At 35.6% G+C, this 18,849-nt stretch overlaps 1 protein-coding gene across 4 annotated transcripts; it reads right to left on the bottom strand.

Annotated features, from left to right (window-relative positions):
* Positions 1–5,538: 5,538 nt before the first annotated feature.
* LOC137015175 (class I histocompatibility antigen, F10 alpha chain-like) lies at positions 5,539–18,578 on the bottom strand. 4 transcript variants are annotated; one of them, XM_067379937.1, is made up of 6 exons: positions 18,383–18,578; positions 9,543–9,635; positions 9,114–9,362; positions 7,200–7,481; positions 6,747–7,025; positions 5,539–6,667 (listed from the first exon to the last, which is right to left on the bottom strand). In XM_067379937.1, the coding sequence occupies exons 1-6, from the start codon at positions 18,453–18,455 to the stop codon at positions 6,543–6,545; spliced, it is 1,101 nt and encodes a 366-aa protein (XP_067236038.1). In that variant the 5' UTR covers positions 18,456–18,578; the 3' UTR covers positions 5,539–6,542. The 4 variants fall into 4 exon arrangements, with proteins under 4 accessions (XP_067236038.1, XP_067236040.1, XP_067236041.1 ...); XM_067379939.1 differs by having other exon boundaries at positions 5,539–6,664; XM_067379940.1 differs by lacking the exon at positions 9,543–9,635.
* Between the last annotated feature and the right edge of the window lie 271 nt (positions 18,579–18,849).

Raw genomic sequence — 18,849 nt, 5'->3', positions numbered from 1 at the left:
CTGCTGCTGTTATTCCAGAGTCTGGATCCTTTGAGCCATCTCTGTTTATATTTGTTCTGTGCTATAATATGTTTAGAAGTTTGTTAGATGCAGAACTGTACACTATACTGCCATAATCAACAGCTGCTCTTATTAGTGCACAGTACTTTAAGAGACTGACGACATGCTCCCCATTCAGCCAAACACTTTGTGGCAAGCAGAGCAGGGCCGAGGGAACGGAGAATGGAGAATGGAGCAGCCTCATATTGATATTTACCTTTTGGTGTAACAGCTGGAAGTAAAATGATTATAGTGAAAAGAATTCTGTCCACGGCAGCAGTTTTCCAGTGTAATTTGTGCTGCGGTAATGGCAGTAAACAAACTCTGCACCCTGCACAATTTTACACAAACAAACAAACAAAAAAAAAACATTACAGGTATACGATACTGTACAGCCAGACAGTTTGCCAAAAGAAAACTTCAATGCAAAACAGCAAGCACAATCTAGTATGAATGCACAAAAACAGTATTACACTCAGCAACACAGTAACAATAAAATACTATACATACACTGTAATGGTCTGGGTATGTTACTTTAAAACCTCAGTTTTGGCAAACTTGCAGTATGGATAAGGCAATGCCATTCTGTTTTGGTTTTGTGTTTTATAAAAAATACATCCGTTAACAAACCTTTATCTTGAGAATCACTTAGCACCTGCAAGTTACAACACCATAAAAAGATACTTAAAAAGAAATTACCCACTAAACAAAGTCATGTCCAGAAGATGTCTTTTCAACGTCTTTGTCACAAAACTCATACATTGAAAAGACGTCCACTGAGGAGCCAGAATTAAAGTTTTTATGATGTCTTTTTTTGTAATTCACACATCTTTGGATTGTGAGTGAGACCAGAATTGAAGGACTCAAACCAGAGACCTTCTTGTTGTGAGGAGACAGTGTTTCCCACTGAGCCACTTGTGCAGCCCTTTGCAGACTATTTTTTTTTCATGTTTATATGTAAAATAAAATGAAATAAATACAGGTACAAAACTCTGTTTGGATAGATGTTGAAATGGACAACATGCACAGCAAAATCCTCAGTGAACACTGATCTGTGTTTATATGAGTTCAGTCTACACAATGTTAAAAGAAACACTGAAACAGTTTAAGTAAATGAGAAATTTAGTGATCAAATAACTGACGATTGAGCATTTGGTAAAATCAACTGCAAGTAAAAGACATTAAATCTCTCAAGATCTCAGCAGTGGAGGATTAAACAACTCCACAAACACTAACCAGATTGACTTTATTTCTGTCAGACGTCTGAAGTTCTTATTGAGAATTAATGGAGGTTTAGATGTTGATGTTTTGGGATCTTGGTCCTTGTGCTTCTTTTTTTTTTTTTTTTTTTTTGGCTGCTGTGACTGTGTGACCATTAGACACTTGTGGTGGTAAAGAAAGCCAAAATAAAGCAGGATCAGATGTTATCAGCTCCTTGTTGATAACAAAATCATCACACATCAAGTACATGGAAACACACTACAATATTTAAAGGTGCCCTAGATTCAAAAATTGAATTTACCTCGGCATAGTTGAATAACAAGAGTTCAGTACATGGAAATGACATACAGTGAGTCTCAAACACCATTGTTTCCTCCTCCTTATATAAATCTCATTTGTTTAAAAGACCTCCGAAGAACAGGTGAATCTCAACACCGACTGTTACGCAACAGTCGGGATCATTATTAATATGTACGCCCCAATATTTGCATATGCCAGCCCATGTTCAAGGCATTAGACAAGGGCAGGCAGTATTAACATCTGGATCTGTGCACAGCCGAATCATCAGACTAGGTAAGCAAGCAAGAACAATAGCGAAAAATGGCAGATGGAGCAATAATAACTGACATGATCCATGATATCATGATATTTTTAGTGATATTTGTAAATTGTCTTTCTAAATGTTTTGTTAGCATGTTGCTAATGTACTGTTAAATATGGTTAAAGTTACCATCATTTATTACTGTATTCACGGAGACAAAAGCCGTCGCTATTTTCATTTTTAAACACTTGCAGTCTGTATAATTCATAAACACAACTTCATTCTTTATAAATCTCTCAAACAGTGTGTAATGTTAGATTTAGCCATGGAGCACAGCCTCAAACTCATTCAGAATCAAATGTAAACATCCAAATAAATACTATACTTACGCGATTAGACATGCTGCATGATGAACACTTTGTAAAGATCCATTTTGAGGGTTATATTATCTGTGTAAACTTTTTTTATGTTGTTTAAGGCAAGCACGAGCTCTTGGGGCGTGGAGCACGAGAATTAAAGGGGCCACAGCCTGAATCGGCGCATTTATAATTATGCCCCAAAATAGGCAGTTAAAAAAATGAATTAAAAAAAATCTATGGGGTGTTTTGAGCTGAAACTTCACAGACACATTCAGGGGACACCTTAGACTTATATTACATCTTTTAAAAACATGTTCTTCGGCACCTTTAAATAAATAAGAATTTAAGGCACAAATAGGCCATATTTGATGTAAATGTTTTATTTCCAAAAAATCTAACAGCATGGCCTATATCATCATATTTTTTTAGGGGTCCAAACGCATAGCGCTGAAACCCTATTGTAAATGTTACATTTTCCAAGGATCAGCATTCTCCCCTAAAAGTGATCAGGCAGACCAAACCGTAAGTTGTAGAGACTTAAAACTTTGAGTTTGAATGATGATGAAATCTGTTGACTTGTAGGATACGATGCAAGTTTCTAAAGAAGAATACAACATCATCAGCATGTGCTAGTGGTAAACAAAAGGCCATGTTGAATCACACTTTGGCAGTTGTAGTTTTTATGTGTGCTGAAAAAAAAAGGAAGCGGCGAAAGAAGAAGGGAAAAGAGCTTGAGGTAAGCAGTTTTAGTGCTATGTCGCTTAGATGTCATGTTGCATTTTCATTGGCTGGTCAGTAGATGTAGGTCATAGCAGCAACACACTGTGCATTGATCATGCTGAATTTCTGACACTGTCAGAAAATGTTCGTAGGTCACAAAACTGGGAAAACAGGCGTCTTTGAATCTCTCTCACTGTATGACATAGGACCACCGATTAAGAGCCACGATCACAGAAATCGCCACGATTGTTTCACGATGGCAATCTTTCATCTGAGACAGCCAAAAATCGTGCAGTTATATCGTCCAGGCTTTATATCGTTGGAATCCTTGGCTCAAGGTGGACAAGATGCATGTCTCGGATTTGCTTGTCAGATTTGCGAAATTATTTTGGGTTTTTTGAAAAACCTACTTTTGCAAACTAGTCCTAGGTTTTTCGCCTGATCGGAACCAAACCAGTGCAGAAATGTTCTCTGGAATCTGAATATCAATATTTATCAAAAACAAGTTGCGATTTTGATTCACGGTCCTCATCTCATATATAAAACAGTACAGATTCACAACTACTTGCTAATACACTCACAAATTACGTAAATTAGTTTGGGTGAGTAAGGGCAAATCACACAAGATGTAGTACTTGCAGTTCCCTGTAGATGGCAATATTGCTTCTTTTTGTAGCAGAAAAAGTTAGGTATCATGCAAAATGTAATGAGTAATTGCATTGCTTATTGCAAATGTAGTGAAGTAAAGAGTACATATACTTATTCAAAAATAAAGAGTAAAAGAGTACAAAGAGTAAAAGAGTAAAAAAGTTGCTAATATCTTTGACACTCAGTAAAACTACAGAGTAGCCAAAACGAAACTCAAGTACAGTAACTAATCACATTTACTCTAATACTTTACACCTCTGATAATGTCATTATGCGTAACAGATTTTGTTTTAGGACAGTAATTATTGAAATACAAATTCATAAAAACAAAATACCAAAGTCAAAATCAAAAATTCAAATAAAAGAACATAAAATAAGTTACAAAAAGAAAAAATGTTATGACAGTCAAAAATGAAATGTACAGGTGCTGGTCATATAATTAGAATATCATGAAAAAGTTGATTTATTTCACTAATTCCATTCAAAAAGTGAAACTTGTATATTATATTCATTCATTACACACAGACTAGTATATTTCAAATGTTTATTTCTTTTAATTTTGATGATTATAACTGACAACTAAGGAAAATCCCAAATTCAGTATCTCAGAAAATTACAATATTACTTAAGACCAATACAAAGAAAAGATTTTTAGAAATCTTGGCCAACTGAAAAGTATGAACATGAAAAGTATGAGCATGTACAGCACTCAATACTTAGTTGGGGCTCCTTTTGCCTGAATTACTGCAGCAATGCGGCGTGGCATGGAGTCGATCAGTCTTGTGGCACTGCTCAGGTGTTATGAGAGCCCAGGTTGCTCTGATAGTGACCTTCAGCTCTTCTGCATTGTTGGGTCTGGCATATCGCATCTTCCTCTTCACAATACCCCATAGATTTTCTATGGGGTTAAGGTCAGGCGAGTTTGCTGGCCAATTAAGAACAGGGATACCATGGTCCTTAAACCAGGTACTGGTAGCTTTGGCACTGTGTGCAGGTGCCAAGTCCTGTTGGAAAATGAAATCTGCATCTCCATAAAGTTGGTCAGCAGCAGGAAGCAGGAAGTGCTCTAAAACTTCCTGGTATACGGCTGCGTTGACCTTGGACCTCAGAAAACACAGTGGACCAACACCAGCAGATGACATGGCACCCCAAACCATCACTGACTGTGGAAACTTTACACTGGACCTCAAGCAACGTGGATTGTGTGCCTCTCCTCTCTTCCTCCAGACTCTGGGACCCTGATTTCCAAAGGAAATGCAAAATTTACTTTCATCAGAGAACATAACTTTGGACCACTCAGCAGCAGTCCAGTCCTTTTTGTCTTTAGACGCTTCTGACGCTGTCTGTTGTTCAAGAGTGGCTTGACACAAGGAATGCGACAGCTTTAACCCATGTCTTGTATACATCTGTGCGTAGTGGTTCTTGAAGCACTGACTCCAGCTGCAGTCCACTCTTTGTGACTCTCCCCCACATTTTTGAATAGGTTTTGTTTCACAATCCTCTCCAGGGTGTGGTTATCCCTATTGCTTGTACACTTTTTTCTACCACATCTTTTCCTTCCCTTCGCCTCTCTATTAATGTGCTTGGACACAAAGCTCTGTGAACAGCCAGCCTCTTTGGCAATGACCTTTTGTGTCTTGCCCTCCTTGTGCAAGGTGTCAATGGTCGTCTTTTGGACAACTGTCAAGTCAGTAGTCTTCCCCATGATTTTGTAGCCTACAGAACTAGACTGAGAGACCATTTAAAGGCCTTTGCAGGTGTTTTGAGTTAATTAGCTGATTAGAGTGTGGCACCAGGTGTCTTCAATATTGAACCTTTTCACAATATTCGAATTTTCCGAGATACTGAATTTGGGATTTTCCTTAGTTGTCAGTTATAATCATCAAAATTAAAAGAAATAAACATTTGAAATATACTAGTCTGTGTGTAATGAATGAATATAATATACAGGTTTCACTTTTTGAATGGAATTAGTGAAATAAATCAACTTTTTGATGATATTTTAATTATATGACCAGCACCTGTAGTCAGATAGATTCTCAAGGGTAATTTCTAATCCAAAGCAAACCAGATGAATATGTAAAATTACATAAATATGATTTAATATATAGACCACTCATATGCATCCTGCGGTTTATTCAGTCATGTTAAATAATTGATAAGGTTAATAGCACCGAAATTATTTAAATAGATTAGTGGTTAATTGACATTTTATCACATTGCAGAGCAATAGAGAAAAATAAGTGTGGTATCTCCAGAAAACTATAGTGCAGACATAGTATAAAATAATAATAATAATAATAATAATAATAATAATAATAGACTACACAAAAAAAATAAAGTGAAACAAGGTAAACTGTGCTACTTGTGTGAAAATGTGGCTCTGCTTATATGAATACACTCCACAAGACAACAGTTTTCACAGTTGTACAACTAGGCCTACTGCATTTACATTCATTTGTAATGTGCATATAAGATATAGGGGTATAAAAAAAATGTTATTGTATCATAATTGTAATGTAATTGTATTGGCATACTTGAATAAAATAAAATAAAATAAAATAAGACAATTTGAGAGAACGCAGATTAGCCAGAACCAGAAGAATCCTTCTGACACAAATTAGACATTTTGGTTTTCATGTAACTAACGGCAACAATGACAAATCCCAAGAACATCGAAGCACTGCAGTTTTCCAAAATTAGGACTACCGCTTAGGCTGCATTTTCAGTGTAGACGCACCAAACGGAGACTTCTGAAAACGAAGACGTGGCTGCCCACATTCACTCCCTGAGTGGGTCTTCTGGATCATTGTGTATCCTTCCCTGATTCATCAAGCCCCTATCATATGACTATTATGCTACCGACTGCGTAACTCTGCATTTTATAATACTGAAGCATCGTGTAGTGTGGAGAGAGCTCTTTTCTGAGAGCTCTTTTCTTTTTTCGCAGTGGAAATGCGAGCATGGATGAGGATTATTTTCATTTTAAAATGCAATGTTAAAACGAAAACGCACTACTGTGGACATAGCCTTAGTCTTCCTGCTTGCCTTCTAATACAAACAACTGCCAAAATTACAGATATCACACAAACCAAAATCAGGACAGCAACTCCTATGTGAAGTCTGGAGGGTTCATCTTCTAAAAGAGGAAGCATTAGAATAAGATCAAAATGTTAAGATTTTATCTGATACTTTATGTTTCTGAAAAAGCTCATTACCCAATTCAATGATCAGTTTGTTGTCCAGACTGAGGTGTGTGGCAGAGCAGGTGTATTTGTGTTTGTCTGCACTGATCTCCAGACTCTTCCTCATCTGGTACGTCCCGTCACCATTGGGCAGCAGATCTCCTCCAGTGATCTCATGATCAGATACAGGCTGTCCATCTCTGAACAGGGTCAGGTTGATGTGACGAGGGTAAAATCCTGTCGCCAAACAACTCACACGAAACCCTCCAGAATCTGAGTTTGATTTCTGAAAAAATCTGATATTTGGCACTGCTGTGAAAACAACAACAACAAGAAAACAAGAGGTGATTCAGAGAATGTTTTACATGTATAAATACAAGGGTCACATTTAAGTTTATTTTAAATCCTGAAGATTTACTGTAAACATCTGGAAATGTTTTCATAAAACACATTTAGGGAATTAAAGAGGTGCTCTTGAGTACGTACCTTTTCTGTTAATTTGATCTTCTCTCTTTTTGAGGTAATTCTTGAGAGTTGTTATACAAACTGGGTAAAAGATATTGTTAAATTCCTGCTTAAATTCTTCCAGGTGTGGTTTGATCAGTTCTTGTTTAATATTTATATTCAAAGTATAAGTAAACGTGGTGTTATTAAAGTAGCAGATCTCATCTGTGGTGGAGCCTCTGGCAGCATCTCTGAAAATCATCTGTCCAGGCTTGTCGAGGTCCAGCAGCTCACAGAGAACCAGTTTCTGATATACATCAAGACCTGTGAGGGTAAAGAGGTAGAAGGTTGTCATGAATTGGCCTCCTTCATCTTACATGCTTTGTTTAGTAAACCATTTTTAAGAAAAATTTCCATTTTAATAACTCTAAAATTAAAATTTACTTGTAAACATTTTCAAATTATCTGATTGTCAGGGTTGACCCAGGACTCTTATTTTGTAGTGTTTCCTGTTCCCTTAGTTTTCTGTGGCAGTTTTGTAGTCCCCTTGTTCATTGGTACCCTTTGTTTGCCTCCCCAGCTGTGTCAGGTGTCAAGTGTGTCTTGTTACCCTTGTTAGCCTGTCTCTACAGACCTGTGTTTTGGTCTCTGTTTGATTGTGTTTAACTCCACTTTTAGGCATACACTCGAAAACTTCCCTAAGCACTTCCCCTCAGGAGAATCCCTAACCCCATTTTGAAGTGCATTCAACTTTGTCAAATGGACAAGGAAAGTTTATTTGGACAGACCCTCAACCCCTTCATTTTATCAGAGGGAGCTAGTCTACTCAACACGTACACTTCAGGCAGATCCATAGACCACAATGCACCATGATTGTGACATCACAGGAGATTGTGCATAATTTACTCCCACCCCACACAACTCTAGTGTATAACATTGGCACTATTTTGACATTTAACTGCATTTAATACTTGTAGCTATCTTAAGCTGACTGTTTTAACACATTTATAGTTTATTGTATTATTATCATTTTTGTTTGTGTATTTTTTTTTTTAAATATTTAATATAATATGTTAATGTTAATAGCCTAATAGTTAACAGCCCAAGCATACATACAGGACTATGATGCGTAAAACAAATTCATAAAGAAAAAACTAAATAATAAATCAGCTCCATAGCTCCAGTTTTTTATCTTCCTCATCTGAACTTGAATGAGCAGCAAAGGTAAAGCACAGACATTTCAAAATAAGAGTCCTGCTGTATTTCGGCCTGTTCATTAATCAAAGTTGTATGTATATCAGTTTCCCCTGATTGTTATTTGGTTACACAAACCAAATTTAATATATATATTTATTTTCATTTGATTCAAAGTAAACTGTTGTAGCTTCAAGAAGGAAAGACTAAGAACATTATTTGACACATTATTTAATATAAAGATTTTACTAGCATCAGGGTTATTATAGTTAAAACCATTAAAAAACATCTTTCTTTGCTTGAAATAAATGTTAATACTGAAATAAAATGTATACAAACTAAACAGATTAAAAACAACACAAAATAATTATAAAACAAAACAATATTAAAACTTAACAAAAATTAAAGCAGAAAATATAAAAATCTAATCAGATTCAAAATATTAACAAAAACTATAATAGTATTAAGTGAAAATAGTGACATTCATTTCCCAGAAAAATCAGAGATGAAAAGATGAAAATGCTGAAACTGTCATTTTTTTTTGTCTGGAGCCCTGATAGAAGTATATACCAAAGGTTTTCTTTTAATTCTGATATCGCAGATTATTTCACAAAAAAAAAAACCAAAAAAACAAAATCAATGTAAAACCAAACATTAAAAATATACTTATCATAAAGATGTATTTAAGCAATATGTACAGTATGATTTGCATTTTATGGATTTTTATATAGATTAATAGATGTCATTGAGTCACATACTTACTGTAATTTTGTCCGTCTTGCCTTAACAGATCTGATCTTCTCAAAAAGGAGTTATACATGTAGCCACTTATATCCTTTATTTTATCTAAATCAATCACATCATCCTCATTCGTCATATTCCCTCTTGGTATATATGTTGTTGAATTATAATATCCAACTGTGATGTCATCCAAAGATGTTGTGCAACTAAATTGAGGAAATTGTGTTTTTCCATGAATGTAAGTTGAAAACAACCACATAGAGTGAGAACCTGAAAAACAAATTGATCATTGTTGATTCTTTTTATAATCAATAAGTAACTTTCTATCCATTTCTACCATATATGAGATGTATGCAATAAAACGTTTAAGCTTTATTCTGCTTTATTCTTTTTTTTAATTTAAATAATTAGTTCAATTTTGAAATGAAAATTAGCCCAAGATTTACTCACCCACAAGTGTGTGACTTCTTTCTGATGAACACACAGAGGTGGAAAGTCCAGGGGTCAGAAAGTAAAAGTCCTGCCATATTTTTATTCCACCCACTGAAGCATTAATGAGATAATTAAGTGATTAATTGAGTGATGATTGACCATTATTGAAGACATTCACTAAAGGAGAAAATCACAGTTTTTAAGTTACCATCATCGAGGTCAGGGTTTGTTTTAGTTGAGCTCTTGACCCTTGAATTTTTAATATTAGAGTTTGTTTGAGCTGTTGTAACTGCATTAAAACCAACCAGATGAGCAAAGTTAAGAGATGATCAGGTGGTGTTGGTTATGTTTCCACATAATCATTTTTTTGACCTGAATCACTGAACTCATTTAGAGCCCAAACTCTGAGTTAGACTTACATTATTGATTACAGCAGCACTGTGATTCTACAGCATAAGTTCCAGTTTTTTCAAAATAATCCAAAGGTTTATCAAAATTTGTTCTAAAGAAAAAAAGGCTTATTTAGACACACATAGATCAAGAATCAGCCTGTGAATCGCAACAGTGGTGAGGATAATAAAGCATGTTGCAATGCATTCTGGGAGCCACCAATCAAAATTCATCCATGGCTCCCATCATGCATTGCTGCATGAATAAATTATGAGCTGAATTGTCTTAGTAATTTTCTTTATTCTCACTATTTTTTTTTTTTTTCTGTTTTTCTGTGACTTTTCAGAAGCTTGTTTTCTAATGTTCAGAGTTGATCAGTTTATCAGAATATGTTGCTTGTCACCGTTGTTGAGATTCATACACTGATACTTGATGTCTGTGTGTGCCTAAAAGAAGGATTTTTTTTTTGATCAGAACAACTTTTAAGATATCCTTCAGATTATATTGATAAAGCTGATCTTCTGCTGTAGGCTACTCAATAATGTAAATCTAACACAGAGATTGGGCTCTAAATGAGTTCAGTGATTCAGATCCAATAATGATTATGTGAAAACATAACTAACACCAACTGATCATCTTTTCTCTTTGCTTGTCTGGCTGTTATAACTCAGTTACAGCAGCCAAACAAATTCTAATATTAAAGAGTGAAGGGTCAAGAGCCCAACTAAAGCAAACCCTGACCTCTGTGATGGTGTCTTAAAAATTGTGATTTTCTCCTTTGGTGATTCTGCTTGTTATCATCAGGTGTCTTCAATAATGGTCAATCATCACTCAATTAATCACTTAATTATCTCATTAATGCTTCAGTGGGTGGAATAAAAATATGGCAGGACTTTTACTTTCTGACCCCTGGACTTTCCACCTCTGCGAACACAATCGCAGATATATTAATAAATATCCTGACGCATCCAAGCTTTATAATGGGAGTGATAGGGATTAATTAGTATGAAGCTGAATAAAGTGTCTTCCTCCACATCCATCCATCATAAACATGTGCTCCACATGGCTCCAGGGGGTTAATAAAGGCCTTCTGAAGCGAAAAGACGCATTTGTGTAAAAAAATATCCATATTTAAACAAGTTATGAAGTCAAATATGTAGCTTCCGCCATACCGCCTTCTGTATTGAAGTTACAAAGAAAGTGTAATCTGGCATCACGTCAGTTACACTTTTTCTGTAAGTTGAATAGGGTACGGTCCCACATATGGGATTTAGAATGTTCAGCAACATCACAGAACTGCCAGATTCAAACTGTGCTTTCGCGCTTCGGCTGCAAGATGGACACGCTCAGCGCTTGTCATATATGATATATCACAGTGTTTTCAGCCACATAATGTTTTTTTTAAGGGTTTCAGACATTTAAATACACATAAGCACCAGAAAACAATACATTTAGAGTTTATTAAACACTGTTGTCAGACATTAGTGGAAGCAGCAATCCATTCAAATATAATTTGCGATATATATAATTTGTATTCATATCATGGGCCTATTTAACTATACAGTTTACTCTATTATTCTTCCAGTTCACCAGCTACTTACTTGGATATATTTCGGGAGAAACTGATGTATTCACCTGCTGTAAATCCGACTGATAGGACTCTGTGAACTGCAGCGCAAACTAAGATGGCGGCGCCCATCTCGCATTTTAGATCAAGATAAAGATAATTTATAAAGGTTTTTAAATGACAAAACACACTCACACATATTTGACAATCCGAATATCAGATAGTTGATGACATGGTAAGCAATTTTGTGAAAATTTAAAAAAATAATGCGATCCATCTGTCATACAGTGTTATTGTGGCTGCGTTCAGCATATGTGACACGCATGACGCGTCGCCATGGACACAATAAGGGCAAAATAACGGTCACAAAATAACACAAAATAACGGTCACCTTAAAAACACTCACTCTGGAGGGTCAGTAAGAATATTTTAAACTAATGCTTGAAAGGGTTAAATATGGATATTTTTTTACACAAATGCATCACTTCGCTTCAGAAGGCCTTTATTAACCCCCTGGAGCTGTGTGGAGCACATGTTTATGATGGATGGATGTGGATGGAGACACTTTCTTAAGCTCATAGATCCCTATCACTGCCATTATAAAGCTCAGATGCATCAGGATATTTAGGGGCCAAGCACAGAAGGTGCGTAGGCACCTCTTGTAATCGTTAGTTTTCTTATTATTATTATTCTTCCACTCTGGAAGTCTATGGCAGCCCATTGAAACGTATGCGGTAGAGTTGTGATATTTGGCACACTCATAGAGGACAGTCTCAACTGTGTCCATAGCAAATTTGGAGTTTCAAACTCAATCCCTCTAGTGCCACCACCTGTCCAAACTTTCACTCACGTTTATGCTAATAAATTTTGAACCGTAAGGGCTAGAGACAAATTCCGCCATTTTGAATTTTCAGAAAAACCTACTTTTTCTAACTCCTCCTACAGCGTTACTCTGATTTTCACAAAAATGGAACCAGATCATCTTCAGACCATGCTTGCAAAAAATTATTAAAAGCTTTTCAATAGATCAACCTGTTCTCGAAAACGGCACAAATTAATTTGACGAAAAGCTCGCCAAATCAGACTTGAGGCTATATCTCCACAACGCTTTATCGTATTCAGACCAAACTGGGTACATGCCATCACAAGCATGACCTGAGGCAACCTGCAGCGTTTCGGTGCAGCGCCACCTATTGGTCCAGAGATATGAAAAATGGCTATTTTTGCTTATAACTTCTGATGGGTTTGTCCAGAAATCATAAATGTGATCTCGTCAGATTCGGGGTATCATGGCGAGTCGAATGATACCCATTGTTACTATATCATGGCCGTCAGCCATTTTGAATTTTGTTCTAAAATGCTGTATTTTATGAACGCATTAGCATATTGTCACAAAACTTGGTATGGGTCATCAGCACGATGCCCTAAGGGAGCCTGAGAAGTTTCGCACCAGCGCCACCTAGTGGTAAAATCAAATATTCAAATGCTTGTCACTTTGGGTGTGGTCAACTTATTTTCAAACGAGTCATGACCTTAGACTCCTAAATCCCTGCTGAGTCCAACGATATCAAACATGCTAGGTTTCAACTTATGTTTCCGCCAAATTGAATTTTGTGAAAAACCTGCTTTTTCGAACTCGTCCTAGACACTTCTTTTGATTTTCATGAAAATCAAATCAGATCATTTTCAGTCCATTCTGGCAAAAAGTTATCAAAATCTTTTTGGTAAATCAAACCATTCTCAAACACGTAAATTAATTTAACGTAGAGCACCCAATTTAGACTCATGGCTATATCCCTGCAATGCTTTATCATATTCAGACTAAACTTCATACATATCATCCCAACCAAGACCAGAGCCTACATGCTGAGTTTCAGCGCAGCGCCACCTACTGGTCTGGAGATACAAAAAATGTCTATTGTTGCTTATATTTTAAGATAGGTTTGTCCAAAAATCATAAAAGTGGTCATTTTAGATTCGGGGCATCATGCCGAGTTGAATGATATCCAAATTTCCCATGTCGGCCATTTTGAATTTTGTGTTAAAATGCTGTATTTTATGAACGCATTAGCGTATCGTTACGAAACTCAGTATGGGTCATCAGCACAAGGCCCTGAAGGAGCCTGAGAAGTTTCGCACCAGCGCCACCTAGTGGAAAATTATTATTTTATTCATATGCTTATAACTTTTGATCTGGTTGACTTATTTTCATGGGAGTCATATCCTTAGCGAGTGTCATTATTACCTCACTCTGACCAAACCACATTAATTTGGTCACAGCACCATCTATTGGTCGAAAGTGATAAACCAGTAAAAAGATGAGTGACAGGTGACTGAACCAATGAACAGCGTCTAAGAAAGTGAAAGTGACAGGGAAAAGCAGAGTGAGGGAAAAACAAACACACACACAGCACAGGGACGTAACAGTCATATACACCTAGGATGGCTTGAGGGTGAGTAAAGCTTGGACTAATTTTCATTACAAAATGAACTAATCCTTTAATTCTTCATACAGTGCTGCTTGAAAGTTTGTGAACCACTTGCAGAATCTGTGAAAATGTGAATCATTTTAAAGATATTTTACATAAATTGTTCACATAAAGTCCACAAGACAAAAAAATAGCTGAATTTATTAAAATGACCCCATTCAAATGTTTATGAACCCTTGATTCTTAAAACTGTGTGTGGTTACCTGGATGATCCACGACTGTTTTTTTGTTTTGTGATGTTTGTTCATGAGTCCCTTGTTTGTCCTGAGCAATTAAACTGCCCAATATTCTTCAAAAAAATCCTCCAGCTCGCAAAAATGCTTCAGTTTTCCAGCATCTTTTGCATATTTGAACCCTTTCCAGCAGTGACTGTATGATTTTGAGATCCATCTTTTCACACTGAAGACAATTGAGGGACTCAAACACAACACATTCACTGATGCTCCAGAAGGAAACAGAAAATTTGAATTTGATGATCAAGGTAAATTGTACTTAATTTGTCTTCTGGAAAACATTTAAGTGTCTTCTGTTGCTTTGAAGGGCAGTACTAAATTTACAAAAAAAATTAGATTTAAACAAAATATGAAAAAAAATTATCCTTTTGAAATGTTATGCTAAAATAAAATGTTTTCTAATCTAATAAAAAAAAATACTAGACAAAATAAAAATATTTAGTCAATAAAATGCAATGATTAACTTTCCATATAAAAAAATGGACTTTTAAAAAAAAATTAAAAATAAACTTTTGGAGTTTGACAATGAACACTGCAAAACACAACTATACAGCATAGTTCAAAACAGTTCAAGCAGCTCTATATATCCCACAATTCAATTTGATTGTGACATCACAGCAGATCGCGCTGATGATATATTAAATATTTTGAGAATTAATCGCATAATAGTATTAGTGAATAATATATTAATTATGTTGACATTTAATTGCATAATACTTGTAGCTAGCTTATGTTAACAGTCATGCTTTTAGCTTATGTTAAAGTTTATACTATTGATATTTACATTTGTGATATTTTATTTTTACAGCAGCTCATATACCTATAAGTTTTTATGTAATTTTCTCGAACAACTTATAAGTATATAGAATGGCGCATAGTTAAATAATGTGCAAAAGACCTCTGAAGAACAGGCAAATCACACCATAACACCGACAGTTACGCAACAGTCGGGATCATTCATATGTACGCCCCCAAATTTTGCATATATCAGCCCATGTTCAAGGCATTACACAAGGGCAGCCAGTATTAACGTCTGGAGCTGCACAGCGGAGTCATCAGACTTTATGCAGGTAAGCAAGCAAGGACAATAGCGAAAAATGGCAGATTGAGCAATAATAACTGACATGATCCATGATAACATGATATTTGTAAATTGTCTTTCTAAATGTTTTGTTAGCATGTTGCTAATGTACTGTTAAATGTGGTTAAAGTTACCATTGTTTCTTACTGTATTCACGGAGACAAGAGCCATGTCTTTATTTTATTACATGTCTTTACTTTATTACAAACCTATAGGTAGTATGTAATCTGACATTACATTCCGTTGCCTGAAGAGGAATATAATGCAGGGCAACAACTCACTACGCGATAGAGCTTAATGCAGTTAGAATGTCCATAAAACTCAAGATAGTGAGTGCTGTTTTTGTCCATAATATAATGAGCTGAGCGCAAAATGCAAATGCAATACTGATTTTATACAACAGTTCAGTAATTTTATATTGTGTTATTTTAGACAAAATGTTGTCTGTTTTGTTCAATTTTGCAAATGAATCTATAAAGAAAAAGCAGAACTGTTCGTCTCCATGCAGTACACTGAGCAAAGTTATGTCCAGAAGATGTCTTTTTGAGGTCTTGTCTCAGGTTGAAAAGACGTCCACTGAGGGGCCAGAATGAAAGTTTTTATGACGTCTTTTTTTGACGTCTTCTGAACATCTGTTATAGACGAACACGCAGAATCACCAAAGGAGAAAATCACAATTTTTAAGCGACCATCATGGAGATGAGTGTTTGCTTTAGTTGGGCTCTTGACCCTTGACTTTTTATATTAGATTTTGTTTGGGCTGTTTGTTTAGAGCCCAATCTCTGAGTTAGAATTTCATTATTGGTTACAGCAGCACTGTGATTCTACAGCACAAGATCAACTTTTTCAACATAATCTGAAGGATTTCACATAAGGTGTTCTGATAAAAAAAAAAAATAATAATAATAATAGTTTAGGCACACACAGACATCAAGAATCAGCCTGTGAATCTCAACAACGGTGACAAGCAACATATTCTGGTCAACAGATCAACTCTGAACATTAGAAAACAAGCTACCAAAAAGTCACATAAAAACAGAAAAAAATAAAATAAAAATAGTGAAAATGGAAAGGAAATTACTAAGACAATTCAGCTCATAATTTATTCATGAAGCAATGCATGATGGGAGCCATGGGTGAATTTTGATTGGTGGCTCCCAGAATGCACATAACATACACAAATATAATCGTGTCACAGTGTTTTGAAAAAAAGTAAGTGAAAAGTTTAGAGTGGGCAGTTTAACTGCTCAAGACAAACAAGGACTCATGAACAACAACACTAAAAAAAAACAGATGTGGGTCATCCTGGTAAAAAACAACAACAACAACAAAACTAAATGTTCACATACTTTTTCCACAGCACTGTGAATGCATAATGGGTTCTGTTCAATAAAGGCATTAAAGAAAATTATTGTTTGTGTTGTAGTGTGTCACATTGTGTTTCGTCTATACTTGTGACTTTGATGAAGATCAGATGACAATTTTAGAATGCAGAAAACCAATGATGGATCCGAAATGGTCAATATTCATATTCATGCATTTTTATTAATATTTATTTTTAATCATTTATGGCTTATGATTTATCAGTTTTACTTTTGCTTTCATATATTTATGTACTAATACTTTATATATTAATTCTTATCATATTTTCAAGGATTTACTTGTTATTGTACCCTTATGGTTATTTTATATTTAAGAGTATGATTGCTATGTTCAGTTGTTCTTCAAGTGTTCCAATGTGACAGGTCACGCTGACACGTTTGTGGTTAGACATTGGACGCCTGCAGAATTAACCATTTGAATTTGAAATCTGATCAAAATATGTCTGTTATTTTTCCTGATGACATTTAAAAGGGTAAAATTTGCAAAAATCCCAAAGGGGGTCAAAACAACTTTTATCTCTATTTTTGACACTGGACCAGTAGATGACGTAATGGGTGAAATTAACCTTTTCTTTTAGAACAAAACATCAATTAGAGTGGGATGTAAATTTCCCTATATCCTCATGGTATAAAGCTGACCAAGTCATTGATAATTTTGTCTTTTTCCCTCCTTTGCTCTCTTTGGCTTCTACTTCTTGTCTCTTATCTGCAAATGTCTTAATTATTGCTCTTTTTGATCTTCATCTATTAGATACAATACTCTAAATTTTATTAACTATTGACTGCTTCTTTATGGTTGTTATTTTACCTTTTGGTTTTATTAAGTATTTTCATTATCGATTAAAGTTTGCGTGTGAGGCTAAATTTAATTGTAATGAATAAATAATTTTTTCATCAACTTTATCATCTGCCTGGATCTCATTTTCCCAAGTTTCTGCATCAACCAACCAAGTCAAAAAGGTTCACATAGGCTATGTTGTCTGTACTTACAGAATATATTATGTGTGTGTGTGTGTGTATGCTAGTAATTAATTAATTAATATTAATATGTAATATAATTAATATATACGATTATATATGTTTGTTTTTGTTTTGTTTTGTTTTTTTGGGGGGGGTGGGGGGCGCCAACCATGATCTTGCATACCCCTCAGCAAACGTGCAGTTGCGCCCCTGGCTTGACATACTGTAAGCACTGACTGCATTTCTTTATATTTGAGTCCAACAAGTTCAAACTCTAAGAGCTGTGCATTATTTGTGTGCATTATTAACTTATGTTACTAACTGAAACACTACTGCCAGCCAGCGGGACATTGAAGAGGAAGTGTTTGTTTGGGAACGATTATAACTTTATAACTTTGATTATAACTTGAGGGAACGCAAATATTTTTGCGAGGGAACGCAAAGTTTCTCGGGGGAACGCAAAAAATTTGAAATATTCCTCCCATTCCAAATTTTTTTTCTACCAGCACATAATGTCCTTCCTTCCTAATTGTTTTCCACCACCACGTCCCTTTAGGAGCTCCGTAATATTCCCATATATTTTTGTTTCGTAGGGACAGTTCACCAAGTTGTGCCCCGCTCTCTAACGCACTATTGAGGTCAGAGAGGACATGATCCGCGATAATCTTCATTAATCTTCATTTATTCGTTGAAAAGGAAGGTTTTAATTTTTTAACAACATTTAAAAAATGTTAAACATAAACGTAAACAACTTACCATCTGACGCAGATGGAAGGGAAAGTCCAAGTAAAAAAGCGAGTAGCCCTACATAGCCTACGATTCTGTCCATTTGCGCTGCATGCTTTTCGTCTTCAAATAGGCATATGTTGCAACGTACATGTATGCAAAGGAACCAACATGTTAGATTACAATATGGCTGCGTCTCTCAGCCTGTCTTTTTGTTTTGTTTTTATTTTTTCAGTCGAGCTCGAAAGGGGGAGCGTTAACCGAAAAGGCAATGGGTGGGACGGGGCTTCCGATCCAAACTTCCAATTCAAACCATACAGTAGGAGAGTCAGTACATTGCAGATAATTGGGATGGGCTGGAGGCCGGCCTCGAGTTGACTCAAAATAATTTAAAACAAGCCAAAACAAGCATAAAATTTTGCCAAAACAACTAAAAAAACAAGATCTTTTCTATTATTTCAAAAACCTCATATATTTTGTGCCTTTCAAAGGGTCAA

Source organism: Chanodichthys erythropterus, chromosome 24 (genome assembly GCF_024489055.1).
Source record: "Chanodichthys erythropterus isolate Z2021 chromosome 24, ASM2448905v1, whole genome shotgun sequence".
Classification (NCBI taxonomy): Eukaryota; Metazoa; Chordata; class Actinopteri; order Cypriniformes; family Xenocyprididae; genus Chanodichthys; species Chanodichthys erythropterus.
The sequence above is the reverse complement of the archived record's forward strand: the minus strand, read 5'-3'. Positions and strand labels throughout refer to the sequence as shown.

Excerpts from the sequence above, each read along its gene's own strand:
- LOC137015175 (XM_067379937.1), bottom strand. The coding sequence starts at position 18,455 with ATGGACAGAATCGTAGGCTATGTAGGGCTACTCGCTTTTTTACTTGGA. Across the intron at positions 9,636-18,382 it reads CCTTCCATCTGCGTCAGATG|TGGGTGGAATAAAAATATGG; the intron begins GTAAGTTGTTTA and ends TTAATGCTTCAG. Across the intron at positions 6,668-6,746 it reads CAAACTGATCATTGAATTGG|AAGATGAACCCTCCAGACTT; the intron begins GTAATGAGCTTT and ends TTCCTCTTTTAG.